Source organism: Quercus robur, chromosome 5 (genome assembly GCF_932294415.1).
Source record: "Quercus robur chromosome 5, dhQueRobu3.1, whole genome shotgun sequence".
NCBI classification, from domain to species: Eukaryota; Viridiplantae; Streptophyta; class Magnoliopsida; order Fagales; family Fagaceae; genus Quercus; species Quercus robur.
The window spans coordinates 63,953,204-63,980,742 of NC_065538.1; the positions used below are offsets into that span (position 1 = coordinate 63,953,204).

The window sequence follows — 27,539 nt, forward strand, 5'->3', positions numbered from 1 at the left end:
TGGTGTTTTTGATTGATATTATTCTTTTTTGAAGTGATTTATATTCTTCTAACTATATATTGTTATTGCGTATTATATTTTCCTAATTTCTTTTGGTACAACTAAAATTTTTAAGTTTTAAATTTATTAATCAAATTTCTTAATTTCTTAAGGAGATTATTATGATAATCAAAACTTATCACACAATTACAATTGATATTACTCAAATAATTGATAAACACATTCAAATACATGTGGATGATGTGGTATAATGAGAGAGTCACAACATTAAATTCTACGCTTCAACTTTTGAGCTAGAGCAGTAGAGGGAAGGGATATCAAAATTATTAGTAATGGCGTGAATTGTCTATTTAAGCTTACTCTCTATTTTTTGAGAAACATACTTTCTTAACGCCCAAAGTAATGCTCTCTATATTCTGACAGTATTTTTAAGATTACTTTCTATTTTTCGAGAAACAACTTTCTTAAAGCCCAATGTAGTGCTCTCTATATTTTGGCAATATTTTGACTTATGTTCTTATAACTGAATATGGCAGCTGGCCTTTCATCATTTTATCATGATTTTTAATATTAATTAGTTTTGCCTTGATTCTTTAAAAAGAAAAAGAACTAGATATGTATTGAGTTTTAAATTTTTTTTTTTTTGAGAGAGAGAGTTCTAACCTATGACGTCCGCTTCTGATGATAGCTTTTTATCATCAGACCAAGACACCAATCAGTTTTTGATGTAGACGGGGATTGAACCCTAGATCTCTTATACAACCATCAGAAACTTTACTAGTTGAGCTAACTGGAACCCATAATATGTATTGAGTTTTAAGTACACTAATCTATGATTATTTTGAGACGTGGTATGATGTATAATTTACTTTATAAAATTTAATTATAGATAAAATTTTTTTGAGAAGAATTGTAGATAATTTGTCATCCCTAAAAATTAATCAATTTCTAAAAGTGATTTCTATCTCTTTATTTTTACAAATATATAATTTTATCATTTTTGGTGTTTATGATTGATATTATTCTTTTTTGAAGTGATCCATATTCTTTTAACTATTGTTATTATGCATTATATTTTCATAATTTCTTTTGGTACAACCAAAATTTTTAAGTTTCAAATTTATTATTTTCTTAAGGAGATTATGATAATAATAAAAACTTATCACACAATTATAATTGATATTACTCAAATAATTGAAAAACACATTCAAATATAGGTGGATGATGTGGCATAGTGAGAGAGTAGCAACATTAAACACTACTCTTCAGCTTTTGAGCTAGAGCGGTAGAGGGAAGAGATATCAAAATTCTTGGTGATGGCATGACTTGTTTGTGTTACCTTACTTTCTATTTTTTGAGAAACATACTTTCTTATAGCCCAATGTAGCGCTCTCTATATTTTGACAAGATTTTGACTTACGTTTTTATAATTGAATGTGGCAGCTGACCTTTCACCATTTTATCATGATTCCTAATATTAATTAGTTTTGCCTTGATTCTTAAAAAAGAAAAAGTTCTTCTGGACTTTTCTCTTTCATTTTTTTTTTTTTTGAGAATCCTTTTGGACTTTTCTAAGTTTATACTTTTAGGTAAACTAACTTTTCATTATTAAATTTATAAAAATAGATATGCATTGAGTTGTAAGTACACTAGTCTATAATTATTTTGAGATGGGGTATAATGTATAATTTACTTTATAGAGTTTAATTGTAGATGATTTGTTATCCTAAAAATTTAACAAATTTTAAAAGTAATTTCTATCTCTTTATTTAAAAAAAATATAAATTTATCATTTTTGGTTTTTTTTTTTATTGATATTATTCTTTTTTGAAGTGATCCATATTCTTCTAACAATTGTTATTATGTATTATATTTCCCTAATTTTTTTTGGTACAACTAAAATTTTTAAGTTTCAAATTTATTATTCACTTAAAGAAATTATCATGATAATCAAAACTTATCTCACACAATTACAATTGATATTATTCAAATAATTGATAGGCAAATACAAATTCAAGGGGATGATGTGACACAATGAGAGAGTAGGAATATTAAATGCTACTGTAGACACAAAATTTCTCAATAGTAGAGAAAATCAAACTAATTGAAAAATGTGTTCCACAAATATAATTATGTATTAATCAAGTAGTGAGTACAATCTCTGTTTTGACTCTTTTACAAAAAGTGCTCCTCTAATTCTATCTTCTATCTTGACTTGAACACGAAATCTTCTTGGCTTTGTTTGAAAGATGGATTGAACGATTTTCACAATGAATCTCTGGCTATGAGCTTGTTAGAGATTTGTTGTTCTTCAAGTCCTTTGAATGTTTTTCAAGTTCTTCAAAGATTCTTGGTTGAAATTCTTCGGTGCTTTAGGGGCTTGATCCGTTTAACTTCAATGATTTAGAACTTTTGAAGTTTATGGAGGCTCTTGAGCTTGATTCCAATAAAACTTCAAGTCTTGGAAGAATGATTCAAGTGAACTTTTTGAATGTTCTTCATTCGTTCTTGAGGTAGAATTTCTCTAGAGTTTTGGCTTCTTGAAAACTTCGTGTTGAAAATCAGAGGAGATGTCCTCTATTTATAGTGGATTTAGAGGATAAGCTCTACTTTGAATTGATCTGCTTGAAAAAATGTAGTAGACTCTTGATTGACCCAAATTCTTCTTAGAGATAATTATCTCTATTTATCTATTTTGATAAAGATTATATTTTGATAAAGATAATAATCAACAAAGATAAATAATTATCTCTATTTAATTTATTTATTTTAATAAAGATAATTATCCATCAATTTTGAATAGAGAATTTATCTTTATTTTATTTTAGTTATTTTAATAAAGATAATTATCCATAAATTTTGAATAGGAAATTTATCTTTATCTTGTGGGCCAAATGATATGTGGCAAATTTTGATATGCCAATATGATGTTAATTTGGTTGATACATGTCATTATTTAATTTAATTAATTTAATGACATATTAATTTAAAATTTGTCACAAAATTTTGATGTGACATTTTATAATTGGCTTAAAATTTTGCCTCCTACAGCTACTCTTTAGTTTCTTGAGCTAGAGTGGTAGAGGGAAGGGATATCAAAATTCTTGGTAATGGCCGGCGTGACTTATCTGTTTAGCATTACTTTCTATTTTTTGAGGAACAGACTTTCTTACTGCCCAATGTAGTACTCTCTATATTTTGACAAGAGTTTTACTTACGTTCTTATAATTGAATGTGGTGGCTGACTTTTCACCATTTTATCATGATTCCTAATATTAATTAGTTTTGGATTATTCGTAAAAAAGAAAAGTACTTCTGACTATTTTTTTGAGCGCATCTTGATATGCTTATGAAACTCAAGATCTTCTAATTTTATCATGGTTTTAAAAAACAAACTGGAGGCAAAACCATTTTTGCCTGTGGTTCTTGGTTCAACTTGGTTTTTGACTGATTGTAGCCAGTTTTCCCAGATCGATCGGATTGGTGGCCAATTCTTGGTTCAACTAGTTGGACCAATCAGTCCGGTCTAGTTTTTAAAACCATAGATTTTATAATTGAAAAAGTTTTAAAGACTCGAGGTGCTACGTAACTAATACATTTACAAACTTGCCAAAATCCAAAATCTTATTATGCAACAAATATACTCAAGTCCTTCCATTGACGCTTAAGTTAATTGAGGAAATTCAAACCCAAATTAGCGTGCAGTGACTACAACAACTTTTTTCTCAATTGACTGAAGCGTCAATGGAAGGTGTTTCTGAGGGATTATGCGGTCAATTTTCACTGGCTGAGATGAAGATTGCTACCAATAACTTCAATGATAAATTACTACTTGGTGAGGGGGATTTTGGCAGTGTATATAAGGGGTCTATTGATGACCGTACCAGAATCGTTGCAATAAAGTGGTTGAAATTCAAGCCGGGACAGGGTCTCGTTTTCGAGGACTAAAGGATCGAGGTGGTGTTGCCTTGCCAGCTACACCACCCTAACCTCGTCCCTCTCATTGAATATTGTATTGCTGAAGGCGAGAATATCCTAGTCTTCGAGTTCATAGTCAAAGGAAACCTCTTTAGAAGACTCCACTATACAGACCACGATGACCATGATCGCCTGTCGTGGAAACAAAGACTCCAGATTCGCATTGGAGTGGCGCTTGCACTGCACTACCTTCACATTGCTGTCAAGCAAACTATTATCCACGGTGATGTGAAGCCGGCCGACATTCTGTTGGATGAGAATTGGGAGTTCAAGTTGTCAGATTTCAAGTCGTTCAAGATGGTTATCCTCGGGTTTGTCAGTGGTTTATTTTCGAAATCACCAAGGAAAATTGAGAAAATTAGGATATTATGATTCTCAGTACTTTGAGATATCTGGATCCCAAATATCGCATTACCTGTGGGCTGACTGACGTCTACTATTTTGGTGTGGCACTGTTTGAATTACTCTGCTAGAAAAGCAATAGGCATCAGATCGTTGAAGCATCAGTGGCCCCTAGTTAGTTGGGACAAATAATGCAAACAAGAAGAGACCATGAATAAAATAATTGATCTGTATCTAATGGGAAAGATAGCTTCAGAGTGTTTCAGCATATACGTGGACATTGCAACTTCTTGTGTGCAAAATGAGTGAAAGGATTGTCGCGATGAATGAAATGGATGTAGGCCTTGAATATGCACTGGAACTGCAGGAGAGCGTAGATGCTGCCCGCAGAATGGTGAATATAACTATCCCATATACCTTATACCTCTAGTTCTTCCCTGACCTTGAGGAATTCCTTTTGAATTCAAATCGCTTGAGGAAATATATTTGAACACCACCATGTGCAACGACCTATGATTAATCGGGAAAATTAAACTTTACCACTCTAAACTATACTCCAGATTACACTTTGCACCTCAAACTTTTCAAATGCAAGTTTTGCATTCTAAACTATGATCCTTGTTACACTTTGTACTCCAACGTTAAGTTCGCTATTAACTTTGATTAAAAATTATGACATTACATGAAAATACCCGGTTACTTATCTTTTCAATCCCTTAAAAAAAAAAGGAGAAATTACACTTTATTATCTTAAACTATACTCTCAATTACACTTTGCATCCTAAACTTTGGGTTTTCCTCTAAGTTAACTGCAAACTTGACATCGGGATACAAAGTGAAACACATGTCATAGTTTAGGTGCAAAACGTACATTCGAATATTTTAGGGTGCAAACTGTAATTTAGGGTATAGTTTGTGGTGGTAAAATGTAATTTTCCCTGATTAACCATAAACAATTAAATTTTCTACAAGATTTTTTATCAAAATTGTATTTTCATAAGCTAAGCAGGTTTTGCATTTTATTTTATTTTTCATTAGACCATGTGTTGGCTAGATTGGGTAGTAGATTAATTTGAAAATATTGTGAGGTGAATTGTTGCTGCATCCCTAAATTGTTCTTAGTAAATCATGTTAGTCATCTTTTGGTAAATTTACTGTAAAAAGTGTTTCAGGATCACAAGAGATGATAAATACCGGTGTTGATTCCTTGTAATTTACTAATTTGGTTGAGTTCAATGTCTTTAGAATATAACTAGTCGATATTATGCAAGATGTGAGATACATTTTGATAAATTTTGTATGAAATTATTTATGACCCATTGACTTCATCAATACTACTATTGTTTGTCACAATTAATCTACAAAGTTTGTTAGTAAAATTAAATTCAAACTAAATATATTGGTGGAAAGATCCATGTGACCAACAAATGTCACCACATCACAGTTCACATTGTCACCTACAAACTTGTTGGTTCCTAGGTGTCTTTCTGTTTGATTTATGCTTTATATATAGATTCTACAAATTTAATTTCTACCATACACTAAAGTCTCTATCTCCACTATATCAACACCTACAATTTTTATGTTAGTGAAAGTAGATTTTCTTTAGTTTTAGAATTGACATAAGAGATTGTTGTGCAAATATCACTCCAGGACTCAAATTAATAATAGCAAATAAACGAAAATTAAATAACAAGCATACACAATGAACACAAAATTTACATGGCTCAGCAAACTGCCTACCTCTACGACGATGAGGAGAAAATTTCACTATAAAAATAGGGAAATATAATAGTGTATAAGAACACTCTCAAGAAACCCAAATCTCAATACACCCCAGCTCTTTCTCACCCATAAGACAAGAAAACTCTATTCTTCTTCTTATGCGGCTGCTGCTAGTTTTTTTTTTTTTTTTTTAAAGGAATTCCTCTCTTTTCACTTTGCCACACCTAATCACACATATATAGAGATATATGTTAAGTCGGCTAGATGGGATTCTTATTACAATTGGAATTCAGTCATCTTATGCTAACTTGGGCTTGGCAATACAAGCCTCACGGGCCCAAGATCAACAAATCTTCACCTTGGTTTGAGTTGATCAAGCTACACTAGCAAACTCCTCCATCGTCTTCACCTTAACCCTTAAGGGCTCACAAGCTACAAACACCAACCAAGTCCAAGCAATTCTCTCACTCTCTTTGTGAGTAATCTTTAGCCACTAACTGTGCTTTGAATTTTGCATCTTCATTTTCTGATAATGATTCTTTCTTGCGGTATACAAACCTGCAACCAATAGCCTTTTTCCCTTGGGCAATTTGACTGATTCCCAAGTCTTATTCTTTTGTAGTGACCCCATCTCTTCTACATTCCTATAAGACGATGGATCTCCATTGTTGGTTATGAGAGCAAAGCTAACCATGTCTTCAAAATATTTTTGTGGTGATTTGTGAACCCAGTTCTCTCTACCTTTAGCAATTGAATAAGACTTTTCTTGTTGCTGCTGTGGATTAATATCATTATCATCACCACCCTTATCACTGGGTGAACTATTCTCATCAAAATCTACCCCAATAGTTAATTTCGCCTGCGAACTATCATCACATATCTTTGCTTCATTCTGTTTTAACATAAAGGCTTCATCAAATATGACGTCTCTGCTAGTCATAATTTTCTTTAAGATTAAATCCCAAAGCTTGTAACCTTTAACGCCATTTTCAAAACCAAGGAATATGCATTTTCTTGACTTTGAATCCAATTTAGAATGTTCTTCACTTTGCACATGAACATAAGCTGGACAACCAAAGATTTTTAGACTCGAATAATCAACTGGTCTACCTGACCAAACCTTTTCTGGAATCTTGAAATCAATGAATGATGATGGTGATCTATTAATAATGAAGCTTGCTGTGTTAATTGTCTCTGCCCAAAACACCTTAGGCAACCCTACATTCAATCCCATGCATTTGACACTTTCTGCTAAGGTTCTGTTCATTCTCTCTACAACCCCATTTTGCTGTGGAGTTCCTTTAATTGTGAAGTGACGAGTAATACCTTCTAATTCATAAAATCTTATGAATTATTTATTTCTATACTCTAGGCCATTATCTGTTCTAAGGTATATTGTTTTCCTACCTGTCTGATTCTCAACCTATGCCTTCCACTTTTTAAATATACCAAACACATTAGACTTATGCTTCATAAAATATATCCAGCCTTTTTAGAGTAGTCATCAATGAAATTGATGAAATACTAAGCACCACTATGAGAAGAAATTGATACTGGTCCCTAGACATCTTAATGAATATAGTCAAGAACACCCTTACTTGTATGAGAGTCTATCTTGAAACTGATTCTATGTTGCTTCCCATACACACAATACTTGCAAAAGTATAGCTTGCATATCTTCACCCCCTTCAATAAATTTCTCTTGTATAGCTCTAACATACCACGTTCACCAATATGGCCAAGTCGCATATGCCATAATTTTGTGTCGTCAGTGTATAGATTGCAACTTTTCCTTGTAGTATCATTACCCATTTGTGCTTGACACCTTTGTGCTTGACAAAACTAATCTATGTCATACTTTGTGCTTGACATCTTTACTATATTCAAAAGATTGAACCCTAGCATTACTTTGATACCACTTGTTGTGCAAATAGCACCCCAGGTCTCAGATCAATAACAACAAATAAGCAGAAACTAAATAACAAGTACACACAATGAATACAAGAATTTACGTGGTTTGGCAAACTGCCTACCTCTGTGGCGACAATGGGGGAAATTCTACTATAAAAATAGGGAAATACAATATTGCATAAGAACACTCTCAAGAAACCCAAATCTCAAGACACCCTAGCTCTCTCTCACCCACAACACAAGACAACTCTATTCTTCTCCTTATGCGGCTGTTGCTAGGTTTTTTTTTAAGGAATTCCTCTCATTTAACTTTGCCGCACCTAATCACATATATATAGAGATATATGTCAAGTAAGCTAGATGTAATTCAAATTACAATTGGAATTCGGTCATCTCATGCTAACTTGGGCTTGGCAATGCAAGCCACACGAGCCCAACATCAACAGAGATAAAATTAAGGCACATTAACATTCTAATTGAATAAAAGTTTGATTTCCTAAGATCCTAATTATAATAGGGTGAAAATTGAAATAAGGATATCTTAATCAATTAGCTATAAAACTGCTAGAATTTCATGATACAATAACATAAACAATAATGTCATACTGACGCAATAATATCACAATTCAACCTTCGAATTTTGATTGAACTAAAAGCAGCCAAAATATGAAAAATACTACAAATCCCAACCAAGTATAAGCATCATACAGAAAACCAAAAATCTGAATAGGCACATAATATGAAAATTGGCTCTTTTTAAATTAGGGGTTTAAATATGATTTAGGTTTGGGTAATTTGGTGGGATAGTTTTTGTTTTGGTATATAATTAGAGAGAATATTTGGTACGTAATGTAAAACCATATTTTACTAGGGTTTTAAATCATCTATAAGACAAATGTATACACACTTGCCCACGCTATGTCTTAATGTTGTACTATCGATGAGTGGAAGACAGTGAGAGAGTTGGACATACTTTCATTTCATAGTATGAAATATGTGAACATAACACAAATTAGTTGATTTTCATGGGCCCGTTACTCTTTTGCATTTATTTTTGGTTTCATGATCTTAAAAAATAAATTAATCTTACCTTGAAAAGGCTATAAATATGCAGATAAACTACTAAACTAATTTTTAATATCTCAAAATTTATATGTTTCTTTTCTTTAATTTAGTTTACTTTTTCTTTATAATATATATACAACACTATTGAAAACTATCTTATATAAAATATTACCAAATTATCTGTGCATCGCACAGGCAACTATTAGTTGAATAAGAATAACAAGAGAGAGTGATTGATATAACAAAATTGAGCTCAAATTTATAGCATAAGCTTTTGAGTTAAGTTGTATCCTAATATATTATATTAAACCCTCAATTGGTGTACCTCCAACTTGTTATCATAACTATCCCATTGTTGAAAATACAGGCACTGCATCACCACCGCCTGACAATGAGGATTCTAATTGGCATTCAGATAGCACCACTTGGTCCACTTCTTCCGACTTGTCCTTGAACACCACCACACCAAACGGCTAATGAATGGTTATTAATTTTTTGACCAAAACCTAGGTACTGAATGCGAGGGCTGAGAATGAAAGTAAAAGAGTAGAGAAGAAAAAGGGTTGCTCCAAATAGGAGTAACCAGCAATGTTCGGATTGTATAAAAACCTGAATAGATTTAAGCTAGCTTTGAAAAAGTTTTAACATGGAATTTTGGTAATCTATTTTGAGGGTTTCAGTAGGCAAGAAAGTGTTGGGCTTTTTTGGATCCTAGTTGTGTTTGATTCAGATTATGACTTGACTCGAAATAAAATTTCTATGGTTTTTAATGGGAGATTTTTTAAGGCTTAGTTCATGGAGTGGAGGTTTGGACTAATAGCCCATTGTGAATCCTGTGCGTAGAATAGAAAAACTATAGTGTTGTTTTTGAGAGAGAAAACTGTACTGTAGCATTTTGTAATTTTCCTTGTGAATATTAAATTTCCTGCAACTTTTTGGACGTAGGCAAATTGCCGAACCACGTAAATATTGTCTTATGTGATTTTTTTTCTTTGGTGCATATTTTTCTCTATTTTTGCATCACACACATCTGAGAATTTCATGTTTATTCCCTTTAGAAAGGGATCAGAAGTAACACAAAAATAAAGTATTTCAGTTTCAAGAATAGATTATATACGTAGAAGAATCAAAAACTGATGCTAACTCATCTATAAGAAGAGCTGTGGAAGCTATTTACGTAACAAAGGTACAAGAATCAGTGACTGAAGCTTATAACCAGACTATGATTGATTTAAAAAAAAAAAAAAAGGAAGAAAAAGAACTAATAAGATGAGAAATGCAAAAAGGAATTTCAGATGCTTATATAAAGATCAAGGAGTGAAAACCGTTGATAAATAGCAGGTAAAAGATATGGTTATTGAGTTCTACCAAAGGTTGTTGGGAAGTTGTTTTTAGGATCAAATCATTGCTCAATCTGGCCTAGATCAAACAATATAGTTTACTATTCTAGCTAAGAAAATAATTTACTACAAAAAGATGTGACTCGTATGGAAATCAAGGAGACTATTTTTTCATTGAAAAGGTTCAAGACTCCTGATGGACATACATTCCATCCTTAGAAAAGCAGTGGTTCATTAAGAAGTTATTGCAGCAGTTATATCCTATTTATGTTTCTCTACAGGCAGGCTACTTTGGGGAAGTTGATGCCACAGTATCACATTGGTTTATAAAGTTTGTAATCCCTAAGAAATGACGACTTTATACCAATTTCATGTTTCAACACGACTTAAAATTTAATTACAAAGATCTTAGCCAAATGGTTGAATAATTGCTCGACTGATCTCATAAGCCTAACCTATACAGCTTTTATAATAGGAAGAAGCGTAGCTGAGAATGTACTTCTTTCTCTAGAGCTAATGAACAATTATCTCAGGATCCTTGGCCTTGCTAGATGCACCCTAATAGTACACAATGAAAGCATATGATTTTGTAAAAATAGTAGCTTCTCTCTGATTTGTGCCACTCTTATTGGCTTTCCTAAAAGATTTGTAGCATGAACAAGGGAATGCAACACTTCTCCCAGGTTCTCTTGCAATTCATAGAAGTTTAGTGGGTATTTCAAGGGGGAAAAAGGAATAATACAAGGAGATCCTTTATATCCTTATTTGTTTGATGAATTCATGAAAGTATTTTCAAGAATGTTGAAGAAACTTACTATGAAAGAAAGGAGCTTTAAGTTTCAAATCAGGTGTGAGATTAAATCTAACTCACTCGAACATTGTTGATGACTTAATGATCTTCATTGCTACTTACTCACAATCCATTAGAATAGTTTAAAGAATGTCAAAGGAGTTTCATGAGATTTCTGGCCTCTTAATAAATCCCAGCAAGAATGAAGTGTTCTTTGCTAGGATGTCACAAGAAACCAAACATTAAGATCCACTCTATCTTGCATTTCAAGGAGGGTAGGTTGTTAGTAAAGCTAGTTTAATAAACTTTGTCAAATAGAGTCAAACACGCAAGATTCATTTCAACCTGTTTAAATGAGTGTCATTTTATCAATTTACCCTTCAAGAATTTGGTGATATGGAACTTGGACAACTATTAACCAATTTATTAAATGAATTTGGACTTCCAATTTTATTTTTTAGGAAGGACAACAATTAACTTTTGTTTGTTATTATTTCTAAATTGATGGTATAATCTATATCTATATATATATATATATATATATATATCTAAAAGCTAAAGGGTAGTGTTTAATGTTGCTGTGCTTTTGTTGAACCATATCAGTGTCACATTATCAACCTATTTTCAACATTTTCTCTCTTATTTTTAATTATTTTTCTCCTTATTAATTTCTCACTTTACAATTACACCTTCTCCAACATTTATTTACTTTTACATTTTTATCTCTCTACTACTCTATACTTTTAACCTTACAATTTCTCCATCCCTTCATCTTCCTTTTATTTTAACTCTTCTTCTCTCCATTTTTTTTTACTATAAAAATTTGTTATTTTCTTTTCCATTCAATCCATATTTTTCTCACACAAAAATGTGAATTCTCTCTCTCTCTCTCTCTCTCTCTCTCTCTCTCTATATATATATATTCTTTCTCTTGATGGATTTTTAATTCTTTATTACACCTCTAATTTAGATTGATGAGTTTTTATATTTAACTCTACTTTATGTTGATATGATTTGGTTATATTTTATTTTATTTTTATCTTTTTTATTTAATTTTTTTGTTTGTTACATTTTATCCTATAAAATTACAGAATGATTCAATGTTATTCTAATACATATCATGACTTGGATAATTTGGTATTTACAACTACACATTTTCTTTTGAATATTCTTCTACTCATCTTCTTTTATATAATTTTATTATTTGTCTCACATTCTCTTCCAAAAAAATGTGATTATTCTCTCTCTCTCTCTCTCTCATTAATTCTTTCTTGCCACTCTACTTTAGATAGATGATTTTTGTTTTTGTTTTTTTATTGTGTCTCTACTTTTGGATTGATAAACTTTGGTGGTGTGTTTTTTGAGTTATTTAGAAGTGAGAATTTGAGTTTATATCAAAATACAATGTAAATGATTATGTATTCGAATGTATCTATAAATTATTTGAATAATATCAATTGTAAATTTGTGATGAGGTTTGGCTATCATGATAATCTTCTTAAGAGAATGAGAAATTCAAATAATTAATTTTGGAACTTAAAAATTTTAGTTGTAGAAAAAAAAAATCATAACAAACTACACAAAAGTTTGAATAATATAGATCACTTGAAAAAAGAATAGTATTTCTATCTTTTATCACCAAAAAAAAAAGGAATAATATCAATCAAATTAATGCACTTAAGTTTTTCGAAAAAAAAAAAAAACTCAAAATAATAGAATGATATATTTTTAGAGATGCAGAGATGAAAAATAATTTTAGAAATAATATCACCAATACGTTTTGGAGAAAAATCATATATTATATCACGTTACAAAATAGTTGTATATTCCCATGCATCGCGTGAGTCTGCGACTAGTTATATTTTAATTGTTTGAGCTTTTGTTTCAAATCTAGCTATATTTTATACATACTATAAATTAAGAAAATTACTATATATATATGTTAACTTGACTTATTAATCAAATGGGTTGTGTCGACCTTAACATGACTTGTTTATTAAATATGTTATACAAGTCATATCATGAAACCTGCTTGAAAAACATGTTGTATTAGGGTTGAGGGATCCCAACATAATTAATAAATGCATTATGTTTTTATTGACCTATATAGTTGACTAATTATGAGTCGACAAGATACAAATATGACACGTGAACACAAATTTCCTCCCCTAAAGAGAGAGAGCCATAAATACCTTGGAAGAGAGCACGCTTGGGTTGCTAAAGAGGTGCAAAATTTGTTCTATTCATAATCCATGACTGTGTGGTATAATGATTGTTTAATCAAGAGAATATTTTTAATTGATATTTTTTTTGCAAACTCAAATTAGTAAATAATAGAGAATATGGTTTTAGATAGAATATAATGGAGGAAAATAATACATATGGTTTGACCCTAACTAATCTGTTGAAGATCCATAGTTGACCCCTAAAAAAGTACTTGGATGTTCTAGGGCAAAGTTTAAATTAAGATATTACTAAGGAATATAAGGTATTGGTAAGAAGTGTAATAACCTATAGATAGCCCGGTTTGAAGAATTATAAGAGGAGAGGGAAGGCTGGTTCTAGTGCTAAAGCATTAATTTTGGATGTTTCGAATGGGGGAGAGCTCTTGGGACCTTTCTTTGTTAGTCTAAGTCAAATTAAGTCTTTTTATTTTTAATTGTTATTGGATCGGTTTTAGTTAAGTAAGGGCAATTTGCTAAATTTCAAATTTCTTGAATAGATTATTCTTGGTTGTACAAGTGTGAACTATTACTTTTATAAACATAGTTTTATACATGAATATGTTAAACATAAACTTGTAATACATAAAAGAAATTATATATATATATATATATATATGTTATTTTCATTCCATGTACGTAATTTTTTTTACTAAGGTATACACATGAAATGACAAAATTTAGAGACCTCCAGAATTTGAGCTACAAAATATTTGTTGAAATCTAAAATGTAAAAAATGAAATTTTCAAATAAAAGGAAAAACCAAATGAAAGGCAGAGTATAGATATTTTACTAATTCCTACATATAAATTTAAAAAAAAAAATGAAAAGAACCAAGGTTATGGTGTTAGTATTTCAAAATTCAAAAGCTATTTAAGCTAATGAAATACCAATTGTTGTATGTGTATTTGGTTGATACGTTGTTGTTATTTATTTATTTATTTCCCTTAAGTATTCTTAATATGCGTTTTTAACTTTTCACTTACAATTTACTAAACATATAAGTAACAATATTTGTTTAAGGTAAATATTATTTTTATAATAATTTTGATTCTTAAACTCCTACCTTTCTCGTATTATAGATAAAAATTACAATCAGTAGAGTTGAGGATTATGACCACATAATTGAGATTTGAGATAATTGAATATTAGTTAACAATTGCATTGCATATATGTGTTGGGATCTAAATCAGTTTTAACAATGTGTATTAACATTTTCTTGGAGGATCTTGACTCATTGTCCTATGTTTCTTAAGAAGTGAGGTCAATGATTAAATCTAACATCCCTTTTTTTTTTTTTTTGGCTATTGATTTACCTCAAAACAAATATTTTTATCATTTTGGTTAATAATGTTGGATTTTGTTTTTGGAAGAACAAGCAATATACTTGTTCAAATTTTTGTCCACATAGACAAAATTTTCTTTAAATTAAGTTGTTTGCTTACATTGCTTGCCTAACACTATTGTCTCGAATCGAGATGCTAAATTTATGAGATAGTTTTTGAAGAATTTATGGAGGATACTGAATACAAAGCTTAAGTATCTAGACAACTAATTGAGTGTTGAGTTAAAAAAAAAAATTTATATCATGGCGTAAATGTGATTAAAAAGCAGTTTATAATGAATAATTGATTATGAAAATTTCTAGCCATATTTGCATATGTAAACCATACCTTCCAAATTAGCTTTTTCAGAATGCCGGATTCTATCATAAAAAAAAAAAAAAAATGATTCTTCACAAAAGTAGTGACATTAGCCACCCCCGACATACAACGCTATCCCATTCCCTGAAATATATGTGATGTGGAAAACACTTGATCTTGTTAAACATAGAATAAAATGTGACATTGATGAAAATCTATCAACCATCATATATATAGTGACCCCTAAAAGTAATTGGAAGTCTTAGGAGAAAGTTTATACTAAGATCTTCCCAAAGAATACAAGGTACAGGTCAGAAGTGTAATGACTTGTAGATAGCCCGGTTTGAAGACTTAAAAGAGGAGAGGGAAGGCTGGTTCTAATGCTCGAGCATTAATTTAGGGTGCTTTAGATGAGGGAGAGCTCTTGGGACATTTCTTAATTAGTCTAGGTTAAATTAAGTCTTATTTATTTTTTAATTGTTGTTAGATCGGTTTTAGTTAAGTAAGGACATTTTGTTAAGTTTCAGATTTCTTGAATGGATTGTTCTTGGCTGTACATGTGATGAACTCTCCATTTATAAACATATGTTGAACTCTCCATTTATAAACATATGTTAGACATAAACATGTTAAAACATAAACTTGTAACAAATGACAAAATTAAAAAAAAAAAATCATTCTATGTGCACATTTTTTTGTACTAAGCTATACACATAAAAGACAAAATGTGGATTAACACAACTAGTGAGATGTGTAATGTGCATAAAAGAAAATTCAAAGGCTACATTAGTTTTTAAGTTTATACATAAAACAAACAAGTTATTCTTCTTGGGAAAATAGAATAATTTATATTTATACATATATCTTTCTTTCATCCAACATGGTGTCCGTTTGGTGAATTTTTTCCCTTTTTTATTGCTGATTTATTTATAAAATGAGTAAAAAAACTAACATTTTTTGAAAATAAGTTGGCTTTTATCTTTTTGACACGTATTGTGCATAAGTTACCAAAAACTATATCTTTTGTTTCATATTTTACAAATAAGCAACTGAAAACTATATGATATCAAATGGACAAATAGTTTATGAAAATAATATTTTATTTTTTGATTAAATAATGGTAATACATCTACCCCACTTTTACCTCAAGAATTATTCTTCGACTAGACTTAAAAAAGAAAAAAGAAAAAAGAAAAAAAACCTAGAAAAGTTGATTGGCCACAATGACTAATTGTCAAAACTAATTGAAAACCTTTTCATTGAAAGATATGAAAAAATTTGTCCAAGTTAGATTGATTGCACTACGTGTAATACTTGTACTAGTGGGATTGTGACCTTGTGTGTGTAGGAGGAGGGGTAATGTGTGGAGTTGCAACCAATCGTTGAGATTTTTTTAAAATGTGATTGGTCACCTAAGTTTATGTGATTTAATGTAAATTCCAGTTCTTAAGGTCCTAGAATCATCTCACATAGATTATGTCAACTCATGTCATGAACCGGAAACACAGATTTAGTGGTCTAGTTATGCATGGGAAGGTGTTAGGCACTCCTTGACACCTGACCAATATAGTTGATACCTAATTTTGATTATCGCTTTCTAATGTTGTGCAATGCAATAAAAAAAAACAAGAAGATAATTGGCTCGTATTGGGGGCATATCACATGTGGTCAATGATGTGCATACTCTAAGATTGATACATGAGGAGTGATATTAATGGTTTCGGTCAAGGGAAAAGTAAAATAGATTTTGATTTTGAAAATTCTAACATCAAGATGCGCTCAAAACATTGACGAAGTTTGAATGGGTTGTGTTGGCCTTAACATGACCTATTTATTAAACAGGTTATGAAAGTCATATCGTTATACCTGCTTGATGAACATGCTGAGTTAGGGTTGAGGGATCCTGACATAATTAATAAATGTGTCATGCTTGTATTGATCTATATAATTAAATACTCATGAGTTAACAAGATACGAACATGACATGTGAACACAAATTTCCTCCCCTAAAAAGAGAGAGACATGAATACCTTGGAAGGGAATACGCCTAGGTTGCTAAGGAGGTACAAAATTTGTTCTAATTAGAATTCATGATTGTGTGGTATATTAATAATTGTTTAATCAAGAGAATATTTTAATTGAGCTGACCCTAAGGTTTTGGAACCAAATAGAATTCAGAGACGGACCTAGCCTTGGGCTGGGGGGGGGGGGGGGCATCCCCCAAATTTTGAAAAAAAAAAAAAATTTAGTATGTGTATACACAAAGAAAAATTTCAGTTTGCCCCAAAATATGCAATCTTGGCCCCCTCGCTCCAAAAAAAATTATAAATTGGCCCATGAAATCCAAAAGTATATGTTTTATTCTATCCCTTTTGCCCAGTTGCCTGAAGAATAATTACAATAACCTTTGGATAAAAATAAAAAAATAAAAATAAAGCACAAATTTGGTCCCAATTGCCCAAAATGAATTACCTGCAGACAAAGAAACCCAATTGCGCCCCAAAAATAATATAAATTACCTAGAGACAAACTAATATTGACAACAAAAGTAAAGCACAAATTTGGCATTATCAAATGTATGATTTTCAGTTCACATGGTGTGAACTGTGAAGTGCTTAACGTTATATTTTTTAAGTTACTTTTTAAAAAGTTTTTAGTTGTGTTTGCTATAATAATAATGTTTATTTTTTTATATAAAAAAAAAAATTATATTATGAGTTTGTTGTAATAAATTGTTTGGTAATGTTACTTTTTAAGAAATGAGAGAAATTTGTCAATCTTATGTCAAAATATTATTTAAATGATTAGGTAGATGTAGGATAAATTCCTTATAATTAATTATTGTTGCCTTTTTTTTTTAAGATCATGGAAAAATAGTGTTCAATTTTTGATTTTTTTTTATTAAGAAAGATTGAAAATAATTTAGAAGCTCATATTGAAAATGCAGTATAGTCAACATCTAGTTTGATGTCCCAATTTCTAAAATCCATCAAATAAATTTTTGAAAAATCACCATATATAAAATTGGTAATAGTTCATTATAGAATAATCTAGAATTACCACGAATATATTATGATATTAATTAATACAATGCAATTGAACAAGCCTAAGTTAAGTTTGGTCTATACTAATTTTTTTTTATACTTTTGGCCCCCCTCATTTCCGAATCCTGGTTTCGTCCCTTTTAGAATTCATGAGCAAACTAACCATAATCACCAACAAATGGTGGGGCATTATTAAGTTTTGAGCCCTTCTTTTTCTACTTGTAATTCGGAAGAGGTGGAATACTTTGTTCATTTTTGAAGAAATTAGTTGGGTCTACCATAGTTTTCACACGAACCAATCTCTCGAAATTACCCTTGAAATACTTAGCTCCATAAACTTTAGCTTTATCAAAGCTTGTATAATTATCTGAATTGGCACCAATGTCAAGGTCCCTGTAGCAGAAGAATGCCTCCCTTGGAGAGTTGGAGACATATGGAGTCATCGCATCATGTAAGGCTTTTGATAAATTTAAATTTCTGTTGGTGACGTCAATTCCGTCCTCCAGCCAGTAGAAACCGTACTGAATCAAAAATAAGTTTCCAGCTCGATGTGGGAATGGAGTCTCTGATTCAGAAATCTCATTCATTCTTCCCCCATAAGGATTCCATTGCATAAATCCAAGCCCTCCTTTGATCATTAGCTTCCATATGGATTCCAACGCTTTTTTTGGAATGACTTCTTTTACATAGTCAGACCTACTCTTGTAATATCCCACAGGCTGCTTTGGCCTTTGTAGTAAAACATTTATGGATGTTCCAATAGGATGGTCAGCCCAGAATACTGTAGATTCAATCCAACTCATCTCTTTGCACTCATTTTTTTGTAGGCCTAGTTGTGGAAAGCTCTCATTCAACAACGAAAGTAGTCCCTGTGTTTTCCCTAGGAAGAGGCCAATAAATGCAATTACTACTGTCTTCTTGCCCTCTTGGGAGTCGTTGCTTGCATTGAACACCTGGGTCATCACTCTTATGAATAAGTCTTCAGGTAGTTTGTGACCAATATGTTGCCACTGATAAGCAATATCCGTTGCACCTTGTTCCAGGGTTCTATTAACATGGAACACTGTCACGATAGCCGGAACACGAACCAACTTGATCTTCCATGAAAGAATAACCCCAAAGCTTGCTCCGCCACCTCCTCTAATGGCCCAAAACAGATCTTCACCCATAGACTTTCTATCAAGGATTATACCATTGACATTGACAATTTGTGCATCAATGATATTATCTACTGAAAGACCATATTTTCTCATCATGTTTCCATACCCACCTCCGGAAAAGTGTCCGCCCGTGCCAACACTAAGACCAACCGCAGCAGGGAATCCATGTTCCTTGCTTTTCTCTGCGATTCTGTAATAAACTTCACCAACCGTTGCACCAGCCTGAACCCAGGCGGTCTCATCTGCCAAACTTATATTGATGGATCTTAGATTGAACATGTCAAGAATAACAAAGGGCACATATGAGACGTATGACAGACCCTCAAAGTCATGGCCACCACTTCGTATTCTAATCTGCAAGCCTTGATTCTTTGCACATAGAACAGTTCCTTGGACATGGGATTCATGCATGGCTGTTACAATTGCCAAAGGTTTTGGGGTTGTAGGTGTTGTAAATCTTTTGGTTCTTATATATGACAGCAAAACAGATTGAAAAGAGGAATTTTTGGGAGTGTAAATGGCTTCAAAGATTGGGTTGGAAGGCTGTGAATAGTTTGAAAGACACTGGATGAAATTGTCAATAGCTGGACTTGAGGTTGCGCATGAATCTAAAAGCACAAGGACAGAGAAAATTAAGAGTAGTGTAGAGCTTGAAAGCTTCATCTTTTGTGGACTGTTTTTCTTCTCCAGACTGCTCACTTGTAAATGATTCTGTGTATTTATAGGGAAATCAAGCACTTAAAATTAATTTTTGGCGCACACTCTATTCCGGCACAAATTTTATCAGTTCAATCAAATATATAGCAAAGTTCAATAAAATATCATTTTCTCTATAAAAAAAAATTATCTTTTAACGATAGTTATTAATAGAAATTTGATATTAATGATAGCTGTTAATAGAGATTTATTTAGATTATATTTGTATATAAAATATAAAATATGAAATTAATAATTATGATACTTATTAATGGATTTCGATTTTCTAGATTTCCTAGGATACTCTACCAAATAAATTTCCTTAAATCTTAATCATTCTTTAATGATTTAACAATTTAGATTTTGTCATGTCAGCATTCCACTAACAATAATCTTAAGAATAATGCTAGAGATACAAACTATTTTACAAAATTTTTTACAAACTGCTGATGTAGTGAGTAATTATTGGTAAATAAAAAAGTGATATTAATAGTGGGTGTAGGGGATTTTTTCCCCCGCAAGCCATTTGTCCTCTTTGGGGAGCCAGGCCCGCAAGGATTTGTTCTCGTCCCCGAGTGTGGTGTTTGGGATTTTCACCTCAGGCACTTGGGCCTATATTGGCTTGACACCCTAGTCCCACATCGGTTAGAGATGCGCCCCGCTCAAGGTTTATAAGCTTCTGGAGCAACCAAGAGTGTCCCACTACCAGTAGTGGTAGTGGGACACTCTTGGTTGCTCCAGAAGCTTATAAACCTTGAGCGGGGCGCATCTCTAATCGATGTGGGACTAGGGTGTCAAGCCAATATAGGCCCAAGTGCCTGAGGTGAAAATCCCAAACACCACACTCGGGGACGAGAACAAATCCTTGCGGGCCTGGCTCCCCAAAGAGGACAAATGGCTTGCGGGGGAAAAAATCCCCTACAGTGGGCATAGATGAAAACCAATAAAAAGTTGGCCACATCAACAATTTGTAAAAATGTTGTAAAATAGTTTGTGACTGTAGCATTACTCTAATCTTAATTGTTTTATTTGCAACATTATTTTATTATTTTAAGAATATTGTTAGTGGAATACTGACATAGCAGAATCTAGACTATTAAATCATTAAAGTGTAGTTGAGATTTAAGGAAATCTATTAATAGAGTACTCTAGGAAATCTAGAGGATTTGAATCCCTTATTAATAGGTTTCTATTATGATTGTGCTTTCGTATGGAAGTCATATTTAATATTTATGATACTTATTAATAGGTAGAGTAATTCTTAGGTACTCCCGGAGCATTAATAATGGGGCTCTCTCTGACATTTATAGTGAGGTCCACTCATTAATTCATGGTGGGGTTCACCATGAATGTGAGAGTAGGGAGCACCATTTCTTCATATTTTAGGAATACCTAAGAATTTTCCTAATAGGTATCTATGATTGTATTTTTATATGGAACTGCTAAATATATAATTATGATAGTTATTAATAGGTATTTATGAACTTATTAAAAAAAACAATACGGATTTTTTGTTGTTGGAATAATAAGGATTTATTATGATTTCACTTTACATAGAACAATTTCTTTTAAGAGTCAAGATTTGGTAAGGATTGGGGTACATCTAATAAGAGTTTGTCATGTCAGTTTTTTTTATTTAAACTCAATATATTCTACCATACATAATAATATCTCAATAAATTCACAAAATCATAGTTGAGTTGGATTTTCAATTAGGTATTAGAATTGATTATATGTGGTTATACCTATTCTTGAGTTTGAATTTGGTAAGGATGGGGTGTAAAACCCATATTTTATACCATCCAATAAAAGATTGTCACATTAGCTTTTTTACTTAAAACTCAATACATTCTACCACACTTAATAACATTTTAATAAATTCCCAATTTGGTTGGATTTTCATACGGGTATTAGAATTGATTGGATGCAACTATACTTATTCTTTAATATGTAATAAGATGATGTGGCATATTAGACTTGAAGGGTGTAAAACTTGGGTTTTACATCACATCCTTATAGAATATATTCTCTTTTTTAATATGTAATATGATTAGGGGCGTAGCTAGAAATTTTAGTTTGCCATCAATACGTACAAAAATGTATTACCGTTATTTAATTGTAATTTTTTTAAATCTCTCATTTTTGGAGTAATATCACCCCCTAACATTAAATATTCTCTCTTTTTTTTTTCATTCAACAATTTTAGTCTAAATCAAGCATTGGAAAAAAAAAAAAATTGGAAACTAAACAACAACAATAACAATAAAAGACTTAGTCCCAAATTGAATGTGTGTGTGTCTGTGTCCAAGACAAAATTGCTATTAAAGTATTGTCACTGCCTAAATTACATATTCTTAGCGTAGTTTTTTTCATTTAATATTTTGTGACTAAATCAAGTATTGACAAACAATTTGAAACTTAAGAAAAAAAATGAAAAGATTTAGTCCAAAATAAAATAAGATAACTCTAAGAGAAAATTTCTTTGATTAAAAACTTACCATTTGAACTCAACAACCAAAACTTACCAATTAAGAGAGGAAAAAACTAAAAAGAAGTAGTACTTTTTTTTGTTACAAGGTGGATTGTTTGTTGTTATTAACAAATTTTTTTTGTAAACCAACAATTAGGTGTTCAATTCTTTTTTGTAGGGGCCACCTCTTATTTTTTGGGGGGGCCAACTATTGATTTTAAGGTCTATATTTTAAAAAAATTGCAAAATATACATACATTATGAAGTTTTTTTAAAAAAAATTGGGGGGGGGGGGGGGTGGGCATGGCCCCCCATTACTAAGTGTAGCTCCGCCTTTGAATATGATGATATGATATATTTGAATTGGAGGCTATAAAACTTGGGTTTTACACCACATCCTTATAGAGCTTAATTTAAAAAAAAAAAAACCTATATTGAACTATTTATATAATTATGATTATTAATGATAGATATATGTGTTTCTAAAAAAAAATGATATATAACGATATATTTATTATGAATATTTATATATGTAAAAGTAAAATTATCTTTTATATCATTTAAAGAAAATAATGTTGACAAGATTTTACTTGAAGCAGATAGCAATATACAGTACTCGTACAATACGGTAAGTATACTGACGGATATAATTTAGCATCTTTTAAGATAAGTAGGTTTCAAAAATTTGGCAAAGTGTAATACATTTATATTTTAAATTTACCAATAAATATATGGAAACATTGGCCATACAATGTTTTGGAGATAAATGCCATAATTCAACATATTACAGTCTTATATAAAATTCCAATAATTTAATTTGAAATAGACTACTTAATAAATTTTTTTTTTCAATAATCATGAATAAATCAACAATAACACTAATTTTTGTCGAGAAAATAATAATTGAATTACGTATCAAATAATGTTCAAATTATTCATAAATCCAAAATAAATCATCTTTCCTAAATAAAAATAATTTAGTAAACTTGTTCACCTGTGCTGTTTGTCTACTTTAGTTTTTTATTTATTTTTATTTTTTATTTTTTGAGAATACTAAGTATTTTAACACATAAACACATGGGGAGAGGGGATAAGGTCTTAAAGAAACTAACAGCGGTGTATATCCAAAAGGACTTGTCTACTTTAGTTAAGCCAGCTTACAATTTGCTCTGGAATATATTGATTCTAATTGTTATAAAATTTTTACCATTCATTCTCTCGATACCGTATTTTGTTTGGTTCATTTTGCATGTCAAAATCCTGTCTTTTTCCAAAATTGCAAAAATCACCGTTTTGATAATGAGATTAAGGAAAAGCTTAAAAATATTGGAATTTATTCCGATTGGGTGTTTAATTACCCTACTATGTTATTTTTAAGGTTAAAATGATAAAATGCCATTTTGACCATTTTAAATCAGGTTGGCCATTTTAAACTAAGTCAGGAATTCACCTGAATGAATTTCACATTTTTATAAAAAAATTAATATTTTTATGCACTGTTTAAAAGTTTGATCAAGTTTGACTGCGGCCAACCTAGATTTGACCCCATGTCATAAATAGTTTAATCAAGATAATTTCTGGTCCATATCGTAGATGGTTTAATTCTTTTTAGTTTGACAGTTTGCATGCCTAGATCAAACTTAAAACGAGTAAGATGTTGCAAAGAAAAAAAAAAGTGCTTGTGGATCAATATTTGCGATGTGTCATTAAAGTTAAATGACACTTGATTTTATCAAATTATAATCAAACAATCTGATTTTATCAAATTATAATCAAACAATCTTAGATTGGCCTGAATGAGCAGTTGTTGGTAAGGTCTTGTAATGAATTTTAATTTGGTGAGGTTGATTTGCTAAATTTCCTTTTAAAAAATGAATTTATTAAAAAACCAAAAAAGTACTTTATTTGTGTATTAATATTAAACTAGTATGTAACTTCGTGCATATGCATGAGTGCAATTAAAAATAATTACAATTACACGGTTCAAATTATACCTTTTTTTGAGAAGATGTTCAAATTATACATGACATTAGTTAGGGACGAACCCATGATTTCAAGCTAAAGAGGGCTGGAGTATAAGCAAAAAAAAAGCAAAAAAAAAAAAAACCTCCAAATAGCCATTCATATAGTATTAACAAATTATATATACACAAAATTATTATTTCTTAATACATTAAGATGCAATCATCTACTAAAAAAAGAAAATAATAATAATAATAATAATGATGTTTTTTAATACTAAGTTGGCTAGAATTTTTATTTTTATTTTGAAGTTAGAGTATTCACAATAGTGATGCTAAAATATTTAGCTTTTAACATATCAAAATCTATTTTATCACCTCACTTTACAATATACCCAATGGCAAATGTTCTATTTTTTTACCATTTCATTTAATATAATATAAACAACTTATTAAAATAATAAAGGAAGAGAGAGAATTTGAGTTTTTTAACTGAAGGAAGAAAGATAATCGTAATAAAATATTTTATTTTATTTTTAATAACTTCTATAGTTAACTTATATTTATACTAGTTTAAAAAATTTAGCTTTATCTTCTCTAATAGCACATGGTTTTTTTGGTTCTTTGGTGGTAAAATAGCTTTTTTTTTGCTAAAATACAATTACCGTTATGAATAATTTTATTGCTTTTGTTAAATTTTTGGGTTGGATAGTTGTTAGTGTTGGAATTTTACTTAGGGAGTAATTCAGGAGAACCAAATTTAATACATCTAGAAGTTAAAAATTACTATATAAGCATATAACATAAATAAATTATAAGATGTGAGAAGTTTCTTACTAGATTACGTTGTTCAAGGACCTCACAAGCAATAAGGATGTTCTTCCCAATTGGTTAGGATTAAAAAGAACTGTATTTTCTATTTCACACCGTCTTGCAAGTGTGGCCTTGACAATATTTATAATATTCAGAAATGACATGACCAGCCATAAAATCATTCCTATCGTAATAATGCTTCATGTAACAGATATGTTACATTTGTTAATAAACAACTTTATTAATTAGATTTATTAATAAAGAAGTTCATTAATGTGTCATTACTTTTGTAACTCCATACTAATGCATGGATTCATTTATTGTTCATATATCTCCAGAATCACTATATAATGAAAACACCTTTAATAAGAGTTCAAGTTACTGGTAATGACAAGATAGATTTATTAAAGCCAACACTCAATGTGCATGAATCTCATCATGGAAGGACAGCTAAGATTATTTGCACTAACCATCGAAAGACTAGCCCTTATTGTCTTTCAAAGTCTGAGCAATCTTAACTTGCACCTCCTTTCCATCATGGTCCAACAATGTACCTATTAGAATAGGCTACATCATGATGGATATTGTCAAGTCAAGGATTACAATGAATGCATTCATAACTTTAGTCTACTAAATCAAGTAGATCTACAACATATCAATATCTTACGTTATAAAAATATTACATAATTTCACAAGAGACTATGAATATTTATTTGTTGATAATAGAGGCGTCATAAAATATTATGTTGGGTCACATTATTCTAACAGTCTCCCACTTGGCCTAACATAACCCCATTTCCAATACATGTGTTTCAAATAACCTAGAGGACAAGCCTTTGGTAAAAGGGTCAGCCAAATTTTGCTTTGATAAAACTTTCTGAACAACCACTTTCTTCTTCTTAATCATATCTCGTATGTAATGGTAACGACCATCTATATGTTTTGCGCGAGAGTGGCATTTTGGATCTTTGGTGATAGCAATGGCAGAATTGTTATCACACAAAATGGGAATGGGTCTTTGAACGCACTCCATAATTAGCAACTTTATTAAAAATTGTTTTAAATAAACAGCTTCTTTTGCCGCAGCATTCAAAGCTATATATTCAGCTTCCATTGTAGATTGAGCGACACATTCTTGTTTCTTTTCCATGCAATAGCTCCACCACATAACATAAGTGTAGTGTCTTTTGATATTGTCCCTGCTTTTGGAGAAGATGTTACAGTGTCAACCAAGTCGTCATCTTCACCAACAATAACGTTATCATCACTGCCACCATTAATTACACCAGTCACCTCAGTTTTGGGTGATGGGGAAGCGAGTGAGCTAGTTAAGCGTTCATTGGCAACTCTATCATCCTCGAAAGCAAACCAGTTGGATTTTGTATAGAGAGAGCCACTGAACACGCCAAGAGAAATGCAACAAATAGTAATGTTATTGTTCACGTTACTATTCAGCTGAAGGTACAGTACCGTGCAAAAAATCAGTTAAGTTTATAAATTATTTTACTACAGCACTTTGAGCAATAAGTTTTCAGTTTGTAGCAAAATAAACATTATATAAACAAAACCATAGAATATGGACATGGTTTGAACTACGACAGTATTGTTTAGATGAATAAAATATGAAGTATGAAAGCATAGTAAAAACACTATTCAATTCCCAACATATCATTTAGCAGGTTATACTTCGAATTACAGGGCCCACCAAAGAGAATTAACCCACTAAAGCTTCAATGTGCATCAGTGCATGTAAGCCAAAATCACAAGTTAGCCAGCACATTGAAGATTGTACCAAATTTGGCTTAGACACAGGGGCACACACTTTAGCCCATCTCACCAAATTTGGCTTAGACTTACCCACATTGAAGATTTACTCACAAGTAACCCACCATTCTTACTAATGTCGCCAAAGTGCCCGCCATTGACAATTATCTATATTTATTTGGTACAATTGCACAAGAATTAATTATTCTTGTTTGTTCATAAGGGAAAAAAATTTTACCCTGTGTGAAAAATCTTTACGAAGGCTTTGGTTAAGGAGTGGTGAAGTGTAGTAGTTATAGTTAAGGGTTTGTTGAATTGCTTATTATTTTTATACAAAAATACACTTTTGGTCCCTACATTTTGGGCCGATTCCTATTTTGGTTTCTAAATTGATTTTGCTACTAATGTAGTCCCTAAAAAAAGAAAATCAATTCTATTTTGGTCTTTACCGTCAACTCATTAACAGAAAAGTCCTACGTGGCAGATGGAGTACATAGGTGGCAAACATTAAGCTAACGTGGTTATTAAAATAATATTTTAAAGAACTTATTTGCCATTTCAAAAATTCCCCATAAGCATATTAATAAATAAAAAAGCCACGTAAGAAAAATAAA

At 31.1% G+C, this 27,539-nt stretch overlaps 2 protein-coding genes across 2 annotated transcripts; one reads left to right on the forward strand and one right to left on the reverse strand.

Moving 5' to 3' along the window:
* The first annotated feature begins 3,744 nt into the window (after positions 1-3,744).
* On the forward strand, positions 3,745-4,750 carry LOC126728532 (putative receptor-like protein kinase At5g39000). Its single transcript, XM_050434339.1, has 3 exons — positions 3,745-3,928; positions 4,025-4,278; positions 4,571-4,750. Exons 1-3 carry the CDS (start codon positions 3,745-3,747, stop codon positions 4,748-4,750), a joined length of 618 nt encoding a protein of 205 aa, XP_050290296.1.
* Positions 4,751-18,250: 13,500 nt separating this feature from the next.
* LOC126729138 (berberine bridge enzyme-like 4) lies at positions 18,251-19,914 on the reverse strand. Its single transcript, XM_050434835.1, has one exon. The coding sequence runs from the start codon at positions 19,882-19,884 to the stop codon at positions 18,277-18,279; it is 1,608 nt and encodes a 535-aa protein (XP_050290792.1). The 5' UTR covers positions 19,885-19,914; the 3' UTR covers positions 18,251-18,276.
* Between the last annotated feature and the right edge of the window lie 7,625 nt (positions 19,915-27,539).

Excerpts from the sequence above, each read along its gene's own strand:
- LOC126728532 (XM_050434339.1), top strand. The coding sequence starts at position 3,745 with ATGGAAGGTGTTTCTGAGGGATTATGCGGTCAATTTTCACTGGCTGAG. Across the intron at positions 3,929-4,024 it reads GAAATTCAAGCCGGGACAGG|GCGAGAATATCCTAGTCTTC; the intron begins GTCTCGTTTTCG and ends GTATTGCTGAAG. Across the intron at positions 4,279-4,570 it reads ATTTCAAGTCGTTCAAGATG|CTTCAGAGTGTTTCAGCATA; the intron begins GTTATCCTCGGG and ends TGGGAAAGATAG.
- LOC126729138 (XM_050434835.1), bottom strand. The coding sequence starts at position 19,884 with ATGAAGCTTTCAAGCTCTACACTACTCTTAATTTTCTCTGTCCTTGTG.